This window comes from Neolamprologus brichardi, chromosome 12, assembly GCF_056152115.1.
Source record: "Neolamprologus brichardi isolate AB-2024 chromosome 12, ASM5615211v1, whole genome shotgun sequence".
In the NCBI taxonomy this organism is placed as follows: Eukaryota; Metazoa; Chordata; class Actinopteri; order Cichliformes; family Cichlidae; genus Neolamprologus; species Neolamprologus brichardi.
Genome location: NC_142115.1, coordinates 31638986 through 31656251, shown reverse-complemented (window position 1 = coordinate 31656251; position 17266 = coordinate 31638986). Strand labels below are relative to the sequence as shown.

The 17266-nt window shown below is 38.4% G+C and overlaps 1 protein-coding gene across 2 annotated transcripts; it reads right to left on the bottom strand.

Annotated features, from left to right (window-relative positions):
* Positions 1-5247: 5247 nt before the first annotated feature.
* On the bottom strand, positions 5248-15855 carry suds3 (SDS3 homolog, SIN3A corepressor complex component). Of its 2 annotated transcripts, none has more exons than XM_006803875.2 (12): positions 15651-15855; positions 13986-14055; positions 13803-13858; positions 13139-13210; positions 11109-11128; positions 10819-10975; positions 10503-10598; positions 10325-10386; positions 10206-10227; positions 9889-9994; positions 8999-9083; positions 5248-6118 (listed from the first exon to the last, which is right to left on the bottom strand). In XM_006803875.2, exons 1-12 carry the CDS (start codon positions 15760-15762, stop codon positions 6020-6022), a joined length of 957 nt encoding a protein of 318 aa, XP_006803938.2. In that variant the 5' UTR covers positions 15763-15855; the 3' UTR covers positions 5248-6019. The 2 variants fall into 2 exon arrangements, with proteins under 2 accessions (XP_006803938.2, XP_006803939.2); XM_006803876.3 differs by lacking the exon at positions 15651-15855 and adding an exon at positions 14873-15230.
* Between the last annotated feature and the right edge of the window lie 1411 nt (positions 15856-17266).

The window sequence follows — 17266 nt, the reverse complement described above, 5'->3', positions numbered from 1 at the left end:
TGCTACACTGAACTTTTCAGTTTGGTAATTTCCTTTTGCAGTGTTAGCAAATATCTTATCTCAACCTCTAACAGTAAACCCACTATCAAAATTAAAGAAAAGGCTGCAAGAAACAAGTGATAGGCATAAAAGGCGATAATGAAAGTATCATTGCTAATAGAAGAATATAGAGAAAAGTTTAATCTTATATAAGCTTAAATTTTCCTGACTCTGATAAGTAGAAGAAACAGGCAACATCCAACAGTAATACCGGCAAAAGATTAATGAACCTCTCAATACATAAACTTCTTATCTAACATGGAGAATACCCTGTCCAAAGCTCTCACACTAACCTTGGAGAAAGGTGTTTTTCAGCACTTCCTTACATACTTTGTTTTTTGTCTAATATCAAAAGAGCAGCTAAACACAGCTGTGTGTAGAAACAGCCGATCACCTGATTTTCAAATGAGCAATAGCCGCTTAGTGTTTAAAACGAATAATGTTGCGAAATGCAGTGAGGCTTCAGTGAGGCTCCAACTCTGTCCCATAACCTGGAGTCAAATATCAACAGTCAAATGAGAAGCTTGTACTGTAAATGAATTTTGCTCCCACTGCAGACCTGCAGGAGAGTGATAAACTGGGGGAACAGACATAGACGCGCACTCACATATACACACATATACAGGGTTGTTGAGGACCTACCGTGCTCTCCTCTGAACACCGGAGGCAAATCTAAGTCTGCCTGGATCCTACTCAGTTCCCACCAGATAGTGCAGAGCAAGATGAAGCTCTCCTCCCTGTAGTCATGTATCTTAATGCTAACATGCAGTGGAGCAAATGCTCAAATTAGGAGGAAGAGGATAAAAGTGGGAATTTGGTGCTGAAGCTGGGGCTGGTGGGAGATTGCGTGGAGGATTTTGTATTGATGCCCTAGGTGAATTTTCATGCATAGGTACAAGCAATAACAACCAAAGAGTATTACAGCTCCAGTGAGACTTACCAACAAACCCTAACCGCAGTTAGTGTTGTAACGGCTTCTGGACATGGAAAGCTGGAGATATTCCTTTTGTTTTGTGCATGGTGAGCGTGAGCAGGTGTTTTACACACTCTGGTGAATAGATGGGGTACATGAGGAAAATTGATCCATCACCGTAGAAGTGTCTACGTGCTTAAGTGCACCCACTCGTTCCCTTGCTTACTCAGCATATTGATTTAAAACAGAATAAACAGCCACCTGCAGTGAAAGCTTGCGACTGATACATTCCCAGAAAGCGAGAGATGAGCAATTTGAAAGTCATAAATGTGGACAAGAAGGGGTAAGAGCTGCTCCTTGGTTAAATATGAAGATTATAAGGTAGATGAATGGATCATCAACTCATCACTTAAGTGTGAAATCTATTTAACATGGAATATGTGCAAAAAAAGAAAAAAACAAAACACTGGAGTAAACTACTCTGATCAGTTCAGGCAGACACAGAGTAATAATCACATTTTAAATATGATAAATTGGAAACTGTCATTTTAGGTCATGATTGTTTACGTGGTGATTTCATTACATTACAATTATTTTGTTCTGTTTTATCTTCTTATGGTTTTTCTTCAGTATGTTGCTGTTTTAGAAATCTTAGTCAAAATGGTTACAAAATATCTATGATGTGATCTACAACTGCACAATAAAATGTAACACTGATTTTACCTGGACCATTTGAGGGCTCACAAATGCATACTCCAATCCACACACAAATACAAAGCAATCTGATCACATGTAAAACTATTTTACAAATGCGTTCATCCAAACCTGAATAAATAGCAGTCATTTATGCACTTGAACATTTTAAGTTCAACTTCAAAAATTTGATCATTTTGTCACCACTTCACCAAAAAACATAGATTTACCAATTACAAACACTACAGAGTAGCCCATTAAGGTTAATACATTGTTTAAATAAGCTGCGGCTACAAGCTGTATGTTGTTCTTCTGTGAAAAGTCAGTCAGTGCGTAGCTTACCATGGTTGTACTGTACATCCTCTGAAGTATACGCTAACTGATGTGTGCCCCAGTGAGGCACGGTATTTAAGTTACTTTAACCTTGCCACAAGATTGAAGTGCAGTCTATTTATTTAGAAGAAAGAAACGTCCATTTTATTTGAAAAAACTCTGTAATATTGTGGAAGCCCAGATGTCCCAATTTCCACTGGGACTTCAACATAGCATGCGTTTGTGGACCTCTTGAAGGTCTTTTTCATTTCAATATAAATGGATATAAATTCCTCACTAGACAACAAGCAGCCACGCACTCATGCCCCTAACTCTAAAGGAGTCTATCAGAGAGGAGGGTTTTGGGCTACAAATGCTGGATTTGACCTGATTGTGACCCTAGAATTACACTTTGTGAGAGAGTACACAGATTTCTCACACCACTCCTGAAATACCCTGCACTTATTTTCACACAGTAAACTAGTGGAATAGTTATGGAATAATTCTTTATAGTAGCTATGACCTTTTTTAATTGTTTACCTATTCCTTAATTACTTTGATGTAGTATGAATGCCCATGGGGAAGGTCTTTATCGGTAGGAAAACTTTAAAAAACACTTATAAAACTTAGTCTAAAACTTGTGCCCTCCTTCGCATTTTCCAGTGAGCTGGATGGTAGTCCTTACTGGGCCAATTTTTGCCCCCGGGCCTGTATTTAACACCCCCACACTACAGTAATAGCTGTCTTTAGGGGCGTGTCTATAGAAGAAATATGTGCAGCAGGACTTCACTTTTGACCTTTGCAAGGTTTTATAGTTTGGTTGACCCTGCACCATTTCTTGCTGACCTTTTCCTGAGTGTGGGGCCACATAGGACTTCGTAGTGTAACAGATAGTTGTTCAGATGAGGTTATTTGGCAATACGGGAGTCTGCATATACCCACAGTGAGACACTAAAATGAATATTTGAAAAAGAACTACAGGAAATTTCAAATACACCAAGAAGGCTATGTACTCTGCCCCTGATTGCTGATCACTTTAAATGAGCTGTATGCGATGCCATGCTTAAAATAAACCCAAGCCCTGTAAATCTCACATTAAGTGCCTGAGTGTATGTTATTGTGGCTTTAACCAAAAGTCAGACATGCAGTGCAATAAAGGGAGCAGACAGGCATCACATTCACTATCAGCTCATTTCATGTCCCTGCAAGAGACTGAGCAATCACACCTGACGGGCTTGTGGACAACAAGCCCTTTCAGATGAGCCTTGCATTTTGTGCAGCATGGCAAAAGTGTAATTGCCCTCCTTGTCAGGCAGTGTCATTAAGTCAGGCAAAGTGAAACATGCCATCCGGTTAAAGTGATAGGACACACAAGAGGGAAGAGGCAGACTGGTTGGCTAACAGAGATCTGTGCTGAATGCCAAATAATTCAGCTGTTTACAAAGTGTAAGGATGGCTGAGAGTCACTCTGTGAGAGGACTGGAACCGGGAGGTGACACGGTCACATTGATTATTTGGATCCATCGGCAAGTTGATGTGAAAAAATATTCAGGAAAAAAATAGACAGATGATTTGGACACAGAACACAGACTCGGCCGACTTGGAAAAATAAACAGCAATTGAAATGCTTGTCTTTACTATACCTTGTTGCTTAATTAATAACGTATTATTAAACATGTTAAAACGTTAAATGGTCCAGGGATCCCCTGGGGGTCTTATCTGCAGTCAGTAGAGCGTTTAAAGCAGCTATGATCAACGGATCAAAAAACTACTTACATGTGACAGAGGTCACTCCTAATAACCAGCAGAAAAATAGCATATGCCTCTGCAGCTCTTGACAGCTTCTCTTTTCCACACTCAAGAAAGTCCTTTGCATTTGCAATATTCTCATTTTTTGTGATGCACTCATATAATGTTAACTTTATGTTCTACAGGCATCACACACCAGAGCAAATGCAACTAGTCTTTAAGTCAAATTTATCTAATTTATGAATTATCATTAAGGTCATTTTTTAAAACAAAGTGAAAGGTCAACAGAACTTTTTGGACTGTTGGAGCATATCAACACATCACCTTTTTTGTGCTGTAAATTAAAATTGGTGTCAAGTGAATGTGTGCCAAGGAGGAGGTGCCAGGGTTCTGTGACTGTGTGTGATTCTTCCACATGCTAATGAGGCCTTTGTTTGTTTAATTAATTACTTGTTAAATTACCAATACGTCATGTTTCTTAGACAAAATGACACCAACCCAGAGTCAATAGCCGAACAAGCTGTTTGACATTGGCAGTGAAGATTTTTTATGAGCACAACCCACGTACTCAACTCCTCGCTACTGTGACACCATTTATGAGGAAACAAACAGGCTTTCCAAGAGCGCAAGATTTTATTTTATTTTTTTACCCACAAGCATTATTGTAACAAAGAAATAATCAAATACAAATGTTTCACTTTTTGTGCCAAGTTTAATATTTGGCAATATTTAATTAATGCATCAAGATACTCACATTGGGTTTTATTTTGTTGTTGTTGTTTGGGGTTTTTTTTAGGCATTTCAAGGTTTTATAACTGAAGGAGTGTTCCAGAACAAATATCAATTTAACCACTTTTGCAGTAAAATATTTTTATATACTTAATTTCATAAATTTTCATTGCACTGTTCCCCTTTGAAAGTGGAAGTTCAGAGTTTTTTGAGGGGAAGCCAATCAGAAGTAAGGGGACTTTTGGGGACTGGAGACATTTTTCAGACAAAATAAATTTAAGGATTCCATAAAGGGCCAATAAAGGACCAGTATAAGACATGTGCTACTATGGTGAGGGGCGCCTATAGCAGTGTGAATGTGAACAATGTGAATGCTTGTGAATGTTAGGAAGCGCTTAAGACGTAGGAAAAATTGCTTCTCTGAATGTATGTGTGAAAGAGACATGCTGCATTAGAAAAGTACTATATAAGAACTAGTCTCTGCATAAATAACAGCAATGAGGTCCCTGTACAAAATAATCACCTGAACATTTCTCTCAAAATAAATATAGCCCAAAAGCCAGAGGGTCCCAGTTCATGATGAGGGCCAGTACTCAAATCCTACCAAGAACCGCTACTTTCAGTTGTTTGAAGCGACACCAAACTAACAAGTCATTAATTTATATGCCAGCAGTAAATACAGGCCTATGTGTTATTCAAGTGTCTTAAATACCCATAAATAATGGTTTTTGTGTTTACTAGATTGTCAACTGTGGTTTGGTGCTTTTCATATTCAAGTTTAAAAAATAAATAAATAAAACTGAAGCTTGAAATTAAGCAGAAAACATCTTTAATAGAATGGAATACAGTACAAATCACAACATAATGCTCCACATGCAAATACTGGTAAACTAATCCAGGAGTTTCACATATGGAGAAGGTCATGTCACAAAAAACATTTCTCAAATAACAAATTACAAAAAAATGAAAAAAAAAAAAATCATCAAATCAGCATAGGAAGAAACTTTTACTTCATAATGATACTGAAAAAAAGGCATATTCTTGAAAATGGCATTGCTTCCTGTATAAAGTAACTGTAATTTTAGTTGAGGGATTTCTATATTCAGTTCAACCTGAAGCAGTTACTCAGTTGTATAGTTTTTTTCTTTCCCTCCAGTACTTGATCGGTCACACATCGCTAGTTTTTCTGTTATTCAAATCAGGCTGTTTGAGAACTACTTAATAACTTAATGATAAATGTAAATAAGATTGCTTTGGAAAGATTTGTAATCAAAACAAGTCATCTTTGTGACCACAAACCAGTTTTACATGCATGCCACATAGTGACAAATATAAGGCTGGAAAACAGTTGGATATCTGGCCATGTTCACTGCAGTAGCATTTGGTTAATGAGGGGAAAAAACTGGATGAGATATTCATAGCCACAGAAGACCTTGTCTGTGTATATTTGTGTTTTAGGGGGTAGTGTATATAAGATAATGAAATATGAATGTGAGGCCACATGTTCGACTCCAAAACTGGATGAATGAGCCACTGGCTGGATGGATGGGTAAACGCACAGATGGGATTGGGTGTGGTAATGTTTCACGCAGCCGACCGCCGACGAATGACAAACGCTCCCCTCTGCAGCTGCCCCAGGTAGATCCTCATCTTTGTGCTGTCGCTTGTTTTTCTCACCCAAATCTGGAAATCACACACAGAAGAAACCCTCAATACAGCCAAACTGCTTTCTTCTGCATGTGCACGTTAAAAGGAAGCTGGAAAAGTTCCTCATGAATAAATTCACATTTAACATTAAAAATGAACAGTTTTCCTTCCATTTTAATAAATTTTGTTTTTGAAAATCAAAAAAAACGAGTCAAATCTGTGCAATGAAACAGTTGATGATATCCGTTTTCATTCAACTACTCAAGCAAAACTTTAATGTCGCACTTCATTAATGTAATGGTATTCACCCATCATAATGCATAATGTATGGCACAAACAGAAAAAGGGAGCTGCACAAAGACATCAAGCATGACAACAAATAATGTAGGCGATACCAGAGGGAGAAGTTACCCTCATTCAAAAATCAGTAATGAATAACTTTGTCTATTGTTATTAATGAACATAAGGGAAAGGTTAGCTGAAAAGGTAAAACCGTAGTGAGTTGTAACATTTGCCTGAGTTAAAAGGCCATTTCCAAACAAAGTGAAGATTATTCACAAGTACAAAGCAGTTACCAGTTTTTCCAATGTAGATGTTCCAGCAAATTCACCCTGAGGCCACCATACAGTGCTCAGACAAACTGCCAAAACCCCAAGAACTACAGACAGGCTTTATTTGGGTTTGTTTTGAACCTACAGGACTTGAGCACCTTACAGGCATTGTGTCAACCATAAACTCCTCTGAGCACGACTGAATGGCCATTGCAACACCTTGATTCTTTTTAAAACTCCAGACGTCAAGTTGATTAAAATGCTGTGGCGGGACCTTAAGAGAGCTGTCTAACCACTTGATGTCAGTAGATTTCATTCAACTGAATTCTGGTTTTAAAGTCTGATTTATACTGCGGGAAATCTATGGCGTGACCATCCACGCACCTGTCGAGAAAAGAAACTACACATTGAGTTGATGGCGTGGAAGGGTGGAGTGTAGAGTTAAAAGAGGTTTCCTGTTTTGTTACAATGTAGATTTCCCACTGAAGAATAATACAGGCATTACCTCTCCTAATTCAGGTGCGTAATCGGAGCTACGGCGTTCGCAGTAGGACAAACAACTCTGGTCACCCTTCATGTGTACTGAAGTATAGGCAGTCAGCTTGCTGTTTACCTTAGCTCTCAATAATGTGTCCATGTCTATTTACTCTGGAAGAGGCTATAAAGCTTTTTTAAAGAAGTCTGATACAAACTGATTAGTCAGTGAGTCTCACTTGTGTCGGATCACAGCATTTCTGAGGTGAGTTGTTGAGCATATCTGGTACATTTCTATTGGTAAGTGCTGTTGCCATTACTGATGTTAGCTGCTGTTACCCGGCATTAGTAAAGAAATTTCCCTGAATCTAATATTTTTGGACTCTGAAACTTGGAAAATAAACCTTCATACAATGTTTATGAAATCAAACTTATTACGAGAGTGAAAGTGCAATTTTATTTTATTTTATTTTTTATAGTACACTCAAGCCTGACATTAGCTGTCAAAATGTTAGGTTACAACCGGCTGTTGTTGTTTAGCCAGCTCATAGTCAGCTGTCCAGAGGGTCGCATATGTAATCTGCTGACAATAAGAAACTGTGACAATAAGCTAATTTATGCACATTTCAGTGTGTTAGCCCCCCGCCTTCAGTTCAGGAGATGAGGGCTGAGTTGTGGAGGAATAGAATTAGGTGGAAATGAGGGAGGAGAAAGGCATAATGAGAAAGAGATGACAAAAGGATGCATGTAGACATTGTAATGGCCATGTACAGTTTGGAAGAGTTGTTTGTGATCTTTAATTTATAAGATAAAACTATGTAGCTGGTCTCAACCCACATACAAAAAAATGGAACAGTAACTTCCATGGTGACTTTCACAAACCAGGGTATGCCCCTATGTATTTTGTGAGATTATTCAATTTCTTGAAAAGTGCAATTACACACTCATCAATGGACATTTATTATTACAACATTGTTTTTTCTCTTAAATAATTGCAAAAAATTACTTACTATACCTTTAAAGTCACTGCTGCTAAAAGACTGTAAATTATGGTGTGAGCGTTTTTATTTTTGTTAAATAAATAATGAAATTGTTCAATATTCCTGTTTTGTTCATCTAACTTTTAAAACCTGGAAAGGGAGTCATAGGCTTTATAATGTCTCCTGTATTTAAAAAGCTTAGAATTAATAGAGGGTGTACCATTTTTCTTATGTGAGGATATGTTATTGTTGTTTTAGTAAATTGTAAAAGCTATCAAAAGTCCTATCAGATATCAATACAATATATTAACTAAAAAAAAAAAAAAAGAAAAAAAGAAAAAAACAAGGCATTTTCAAGCTTGTAATGTGCTTGTGGAAACCCAGAAGTACAACTGCTGCACAATTGGTCTCAAATGTCATTTTGATTTTCCCTTTGTTTTTTTCCCTCCCAAATTGTTTTCTAATATCCTAAAACAGCTGGGCACCATACTTTTTAGCAGATGTTCCTCAAACAGAATTGTATACTCAGAGACTATTTTCAGCTGTTTATCAATAAACATTTAGTGCTCTGGTGACTATTCACAGCAGCAGGATAGTACATGTGGCATAGAGTCTGGTAATGATGGAATATGTTGCCCCGCGCAACAGTGTGTCTTGCTGATGTCTTTTTAATGTTTTTTTGGAAAACAATTGAGCGCTATGCCATGGAGAAACATACGATGTTGAGCTTTGACTAGAGAGACTATCTTATTGGATAGGACAATGCTTATGGTCTTCTTGTCTGGTCATCTTATAGGAATGACAATTTTTCTAAAGACTATATACACAGAATACTTCAATCTTAATTAATTATACAGTTCTGTACGCAATTGGATAAGATGCTGATGCTTGGAATGAGAACTAAAACCCACCTCATTGGTTCCTACTGTGCTGATGACACAGCTGATTTTTGTGTTGTCTTTTGACTCCAGGTAGATGGCCTGACTCTTGTGGTACCTGTCAGCATAAACACACACAGACTAAACATCAAACAAACAAGTGCAGACTGGAGGGAAGTTCATTATAAATAATTTTACCCAACTGAATAAACCACATTACTCCTGAGAAGGCACTAAGTAGATAATTGGAATGAAAAATCAAAACAAAAAGTCTGTTATTTTTTAATAGCTCCAACCTTATAGAGGACAGAACAAACCTAGAGGAAGAGACTGACAGAAGGTACTTCATTATTAAGGGCCCACTGAAGAATAATGACGCATGTGCCTCCCTGTGGCTTTTTCAGAAGGCTTTCCAGTGGTGGCATCTTCTTTAGCCATCAATAAATGAGACTTTGCCTTGAAAGAAAAGTGCACATAGCTCTGTCTTCTCAAATTACTTTGTCTATATGAGCGGCTAATAGGACAGAATTCTATTATTTTTACCCATCTTCAAATGACCTTATGCTCTGACGTGTCTGATTCACCACTCAGCTCTAAAATCGAAGAGCAAGGGAGGGCTGTGTCTATTCGGGGATTTTCACTCTTATTTTGGCATAACAGCAGGGAGTGCGTTGCTGGTTCTTGTGCAGACATATTCTACAAATATGCATTTTTAACAGTGCCTTTAAGCATAGTATTCAGTAGCTCCTAAGCAATCTCTCTTTAGCGCAGAAAAAAAAATGAGGCTGCTATCACAGTGATTGTAAAATATCTTTACAGGCTCAAGCTAACATCCAACTCATAACAATGTGGCCATCTAGTGGCGACGCTGTGTATGAATCGCTATCGTGTCAGAGATGCGCAGATTAAAACTTGAAATTCACCATCTTTTATCATAGTAAAGTTTCCCATCCTCGATGCGGGCCTCATAACGCTGGGTGGGGCTCTCCATGGGAGCAGAGGGGACATGTTCTGGAGATGAGGGAGACACTAGGGAGGGAGAAACACCCGATTAATATCCCCCTGCTAATATAAATGTAAGAAACAAAATATTACTGTGATGCATTTTATTGACCCTTTCTCCTAGCAGAAGACCAATGCTACTCTCTTTGTCTGAGAGGTATTAATTTTGTGCTGTAACTCAGTACACACATAAATGTTCATTATAAAAATCCGTAGTAGAAGGCACGTGCAATCATACCTGGTCGCTTTGGTGATTTCAGCTGTAAAAAGCAGGGTTGACAAGATTTATTACAAGGAATTGCTGAGTTATATTGCTTTCCAAAAACACATCACATCTAGAAATTTAGAAGCACTCACCTTATTAAGTGTTCTTAAATCTTCCATTATCTGCTCATCTGTTAGCAAATAATTTAGCTGAGGTTTGAAGAGTCAAAGAAAGTTTTTTGTTTGTTTTAAGACACAAAATCATTTTTTATTTATTTTAAGGTATCTCAAGAAGGAATATTCTACAGTCACAAGTTTATGCAAAGGATATCTGGTGCAGGTTTTCGCCGCTTGTCTGGTATTGGGACTGGATCGTTGGGCCGTCTCCTCAGCTTCCGGGTCATGATAGGCTTTACCTCCATGGAGTCTATGAATAGAAGAAATATGAGTGTGAGCTCCAGATGCATAGATGAATAGAGATCAGCAACTTAACTGTATCTGAAAATTCAGATTTCATTTGATGACTTAATATTAAAATATGTAGAAAGAAGTAAAATACAGCCACCCACATACTTTTTTTTTTTTTTACCCCATCTCTCTTTTGCTGAGCAAGTCCCTGATTAATAATCCTGTTCTGGCTCCCTTACCGCCTGTCAGCTCCATTGTTAATTTCTCGTTCTCAATCATCTTCTTTTTCTCCTCCAGCTCTGCAATTAGGTTTTCCTTTAGCTCAACCTTTTTATCATCGAACTCCTTCACTGCTGCCTTTTTCTCCTTGATGTAGTTCCTCTCCACCTGCTCTGTCTGCAGAAGGTACAAAGCCAGAAAAGGAGAAGAAATGTATGCTTGTATGTCCAAAAAGTACAAAAAAAAAAAAATAATGGCTGATTTTGATTTTACATTAGCGTCAGACCGTCTGAGATACTGTTGTACTTACCTCAAGCTGGAGAAATAGATCTGTAAATGGGAAAAATAAAGCACAACTGGTCACATGAAGCAAACCATTGTTCGATGTCATTAAATTCAATTTATTTACCCTCATAAAAATCATAAAAGAGAATGCTTATAGCACAGGAGCACAAAGTACCAGAAGCTTATAGTAAAATACTGAAGTTCAAGTAAAACTCTGAGAACAATAAGGCACTGACTGTTTATCTTTTAGTCATTTTAGCGTTAGAAATTAACTGATCATTGGTAATTACATACTTACTACTCTCCACTGCAGTGATTATGAGTGTACTACCAGAGCCATTTGGCACTGCATTCCTAACTAAATAAACACTCATTTTGATCAGCAAAAAACTAAGTACATTCCATTCTGGCACACAGCAAGCAAAGGAGAAAGCTGATCACAAACAAGACAAGCTACGGAGTCAACAAAAGCAGAGTATCCAATATAATTAAAGCAGTCAAATGGTTAGAGGACAGGCTGGAAACAGAGAGAAGAAGCTCAGTCTTTTACAAAACAGCATCCTGTAAGTTTAAATGAGTAGACAGTATGCACTTTCATTCCACCCAATACAGTTAAGTGCATCACATGGATTTATGTGTTTGGGACATGTGGGTGTGAGCAGGAGCCCTGCGGAAGAAGGCACACATGTTGTGTGAAGTCAACCACCAAATAACTTAAAATATATACATATATAGCTTTTATAACAAGTAACTGAGCAATATCGTCAGCTGTCTCTTCAGTGAGTCTCTGATAACGTGGCTAAAACTCCCAACTCCACCACCTGGAACTATATCTTGTCATCTTTTTAAGCCTAGCGTAGGATCAGTTTGCAGCAGATGCAGGTTTATATTATCCAGCTCACAGCAGATCTCCAGAGCAGAACAAGGACTACTATTATTCTTACGAAGCAGCTTAATGATACTGAAAACCACCTCAGAAGAAGGCCTTATATGGGAAGGTCAATTTAAGTGTGTGGGAAAAATTGCTGTTTAAAAAGTCCAACCAAGACATTGGCTTGATTCTTTCATTACCCATACTTCTCTTCTTAAATCGATAGTAGCGGCTAGGGCTGCACGATTAATCGTTAGAAAATCGCGATCTCAATTCATACTTATGTGCGATCTCATTTCCAAATGACAACGATTTAAAAAAAAAAAAAAAAAGACGACGACGATTGTACCGCATTTTGATCCGGGACGTAATCTGCATGAAAACAAGCGCTCACTCTTCCTGCTCAACAAATGACAAGGGCGGAGCCTTATACCACATGATACAGAAGCTGGCTGCTAAAATTAGCAGGGAAAAAACAACGGAGAGCTCGTCAGGGATGAGAGAAAGTGACAGGAGAAAATCCGTCCCGGTCAACCACCCAAACATCAATAACGGGAACCTTATACAGCGCTGCCCTATACCCTTTGAACTCCCGCAGGCACAAAGAAATTACGGAGGCTATTACTTATCACCTGACCAAAAGATATGGCTCCCATGAACACTGTGCAAAACGAGGGATTTAGGAAAATGATCAACACCCTAGACAAACGCTACACAGTGCCATCCCGCAACTATTTTTCTATTGTTGCACTACCTGCTCTATACACGCAGTGTCGAGCAACGGTGGAGATGGAATTTCAAGCAGTACAACATTTTGCGGCAACGACAAAACGTGAGACATTTGTTGTTTTTATGTTTATTTATTGTTTTTATGTTCAGTCTCAACTGTTACGAAGTTGATGTGCAGTTAATAAGCGCAATAAATATTTATACTGGAAAAGAAAATCGTGAGAGAATCGTGATCTTAATTCTAAGCAAAAAAATCGTGATTCTCATTTTATGCAACATCGTGCAGCCCTAGTAGCGGCTATTTTTATTTTCAGGTACACACAGTCGTGTGTAGCCCTGTGCTTTTCCCTGAATAAACAAGCCAAACTACAGCAAAAAGCTTCCTTAAATCTAAACAGCGTGCCCAACATTGGTTGGCATGGATGCATCAGAAGTAAAGCACTTCATGTTCTTGCCTGCATTTCGAAGTCTCTCTTTGTACTGTTGGTCCAACTTCTTCATCCTCTTCTGATACTCTTGCAGTGTGCCTAAAAAGACACAAATGTGTTTTAGATATTAATGCTGGCAGTTGTTCACTCATGAAAACACACCATCCAGTATTGTAGACTACCCACTAATATTTTTTTTTTTGCTACACCTTTTACACTGAACCACAGGGTAGACTAAAATACACTGACACTGTGATTACTTTGGGATTTGCAAAACATAACTTATCATTCTGCAGTTTCTACAATCATCAGCATGAGCAGTAAAAGCCTTTTGGGATAGCTGACAGTACTTTCAAACAGCTCACTCAGCAGTTTAGAAGCAGTTTGCATCAGTAAACAACAGACAGTCTTAACAATAAAAATGAGCTCATGGCAGAGGGCCATTTGTCATCACTGTTTTATCTTTTTAGCCAATGACAAGCGAGCACTTTTAAACTGCTCTTCTGCCTGATGATGTAATTTCTAACCACTAAGCACCATGACTAATAAGTAAGGTTTTGGCTATGCCCTTGACAAGTCAAAATTAATCCTCATGCTCACACACAGTACCACACAATAAAAGGCATCAGTCCTTCAAATATGGATAATTCCTGACACCTCCATTCATATGAAAATAAGTCAAAATGATTACCTTCTTGTAACTGCTGCAGCTGCCTTTTCAGAGAGGCCAGTTTGTCTTGATACATTCTGCAATGAAAGAAAAGCTAAAGTCCCAATCCCCTTACAATAGCACAGTAACTTAAAACTTCCATCACCAAAAACGATTTTCAGTGAAAGGTTAGAGCTGCTGATCCTCAGTTGGCAAGAAACTTACTGCTCCTTAATTTCCACATAGTCATCTTCGTCATGTTTGGCAAGATCAGTTTCACTGGCATCCTCAGTGTCTGGAAAATCAAGAAGAAAAAGGAAAGGATTTTCTCAGCTAAAATTTGAAAACATTTTTTCCCCAAATACTTCACATGTGATCATATCAGGAATGTTTACAGGCACAAGTTTTCAAAAACAACCTTGATGCACAGATGGCAGAGATATCTGCAGATGAAAGTATGTGCGTGGCACAGATGAAGCAATGGTCTACACCCTGCTTGGGAATGCCCAGGGGTTGAGAATGTAGACAGTGGGAAATCCACGTATGCCAGGATAACAGCTGATACCTCTACGTATTCTTGAATCGACCGCAGAAAACGCTCAGCTAAACCAAACTAAAGTGGGTACATCGGCTTAACTGCCCTTGGGCTTTTTTTCTCGATGACATTTATAGAAAGAGTGATGATCTATATTTTTAAGCACTTTTCGCAAGGTGTAATTACCAGTACAGATCCCGGCTAACTTGGTAGTGCTGTCAATCCAACAGCAACTATCTCGAAACAACGCCAGCATGTTTCACCAAACCTGGTTTGATGTCAGAAGCTCGGGAACCAAGTTATAACCACATATGTCTGACGAAAAAAAATTCACCGGCTTTACGTTGAAACGTCAAGACGAGCAAAGACTAAGGCCCCTCTCTGTATTCAAGCTGACACAGCACCTTTCATTTTCGGCTAGCATTAATGTGCTAGCATAAGTTAGCCGCGCCTGCTGATAAAGAGTGTAACCCGACTCTAGCTTACGTAGTTAGGCTTAGAAGAACATATCCGGAGAAGAGAAGAAAAATAAGTCCAGCTGTTCGCTTTGGAGGTCAATGTCAGGGAATTGGCTAACCTTGCAGTGTTGCCATCGCCTTCCTCTGATCCGGTCTTTCTTTCCCTTTCCCTGCAATCCGTTCTGTCTCAGTGAAGTGTGTGAAAAGGGCAGAGCAGTGGACACAGCACGCAGGATTTCGCTTGCCTTCCTGCCGACCTGTTAATGCCCGGAGCTAACGTTACGTAGCAAGTTGGCTCATTAACGTTTGGACTGCCATAATTTTTTTAAGAAAAAAAAACCGAATAGTTGAAATTTATAGCTGTGCTTCGGGAGCACTGTTTTAAGCGCACATGTGCGTCAAGGCACTGTGGTCAGTAGTGTTTTCGTTGCGGTTTTCATGCTCTTGTGTATAACGCTAAAAATTAATGCTAGCAATCTTAGCGTGTTTATCACTGATTATTTCTTTCGCTCGACTTGCTGCCAACTCTGAAAAAAACGAACGGTTTGCTTTGCTTAGTGAGCTTAAATCACATACTTCTGAGACAGTTCCACACCAGGCAGACTCTTTGCTCGTGGTACTGTGTACCTAAACGTAGCTAGAAAGCTAACTAAGTAACGTGTGGCTGCATTGAAGTAGCTTTCCAGTTTTGGGAGCGAGAAATACATTTCAACTTGGTTTGTACTAGCGCATACTACGCTACATGGACAAACGGTTTCCACTGGAAGGGGGAAAACGACTTAAATGCTGCATTTTAAGAAAACACATCCAAATTCATACAATAAAGCGCGCATTTCCGTTTTTTCCAACAACTAGACAGAGCCCGACAATCGGGGAAGATATTGTTGAAAACGTTACCTTCTTCCGAGTCTCTCCCCCTGAAACTCCGATCGTCGTCGTCATCCACGCTATCGAGTTCTTCTTCATCATTGTAATAATCCACCATGGGCGACAGCAAAGTCGAAGTCATTTATGCGCTCCGAAAAATGTAAACAAACACAAAATAAACAATCGATTTGTGTTTTGCAGCTTGCTTGGAAGAGCGCCTACAACTGGTAGGACCCCCGGGTGTCAAGCTGTCCAAGAATACGCCTGGGTAGAATTTCGATAATAAACGAGTCGTATAAAACATTTAATCGCAATTTTTAATAGAACTAGCAGAAAAACTTTGAAACAGTCACCGCTAATTAATAGAGGCCAAGTTTTCTATGAGTGATTTGAAATATATGGTAAAACATCTAAACAGGCACATTTCCTATCACATTTGGATAGTTAATAAGTTTCTTTGTTTTTTTCACTACTCTAAGGATTAGCATCGGAAGGTGATTGGTGAACGCCAGTTTTTTTCATTCATGCCACTGCTGATCCCTGTCAGCTGCCTCTTCCCCACCCCAGTGTTCACACATTAACTCAGAAACATTTTCAAACAGTAGTGACCAAAAGAACTACAAAATGTGTTTGTGTTTCTATAGTAATTTTTACAGAAAATCTACGGACAGCTCAAGAAAAAAACAAAACAATCAGATTTAGCATGCTTTATTTAAAAAAATAAAAATAAAAAATAAACAGATAAAACAAAACAAAAAAAAAAAATCACAAAAGCATTCAAAGAAACAAAAACGTATGGTTTACTATTAACCTTTTTTTGGTGTATTTAGTGTATTATGTTGAAAACCTAAACTTTAGGAAAATGCAGTTTACTTTATATGAGCAGAATATGCTCAGTAACGATCTTTCATTGACAGTCTATGGAAATTTGTTTGTTTGTTTTTTTGGTTAACGTTGACATTTACATCCTTAATTTTGGTATCATTTTGGCATTATTTTGGTCATTAGATATGAATTTGACTAAATTAGTGAAATAATTCTGTCAAATAATTGGTGAAATGTTATCATTTTAACAGCAAATATATCAGTGTTGTACTTGGACAGACATAAAAAGTGATAGTTTGACCCCAGTGATGCCAGTGGACGAGAATACTGTTAATCATATAATGCCCAGTTCTACTTGAAGACAGCTTGCACTTCAGTAATGCACTTTGGTACTTAACTTTATCATTTACGTCTCATGCTTTTATCAAAGCATGAGACGTTCTACTCCAGTATATTTTGAATTCAAATATGATACATTATATGGACAAAAATACGGCCATGGAAATCCATACCACGAAATTCCTGCTGCACAGTTTTGATTTTAATACTAAGGGACAGTTGCAACTCTGTGCCTCAGCACTTTGTGACCCTGCTTTGTAACCTTTACATGGTGTACCACTGTGTGGCTGAGTTACTGTGGCTAGTGTGGCTTTGCAACAACACCATTTAGTGGTATAAATGAATGGAAGAAAATTCACAAATGGACTTCCCACAGAGGCATGCTCAAATTTACTGAATGACCCATTCTTTCACAAATATTTGTAAAGGCAGGCTGTGCCATTGTGTGTACTCAGCGTGGCTGCTTGAGTTTTGTGCACCTG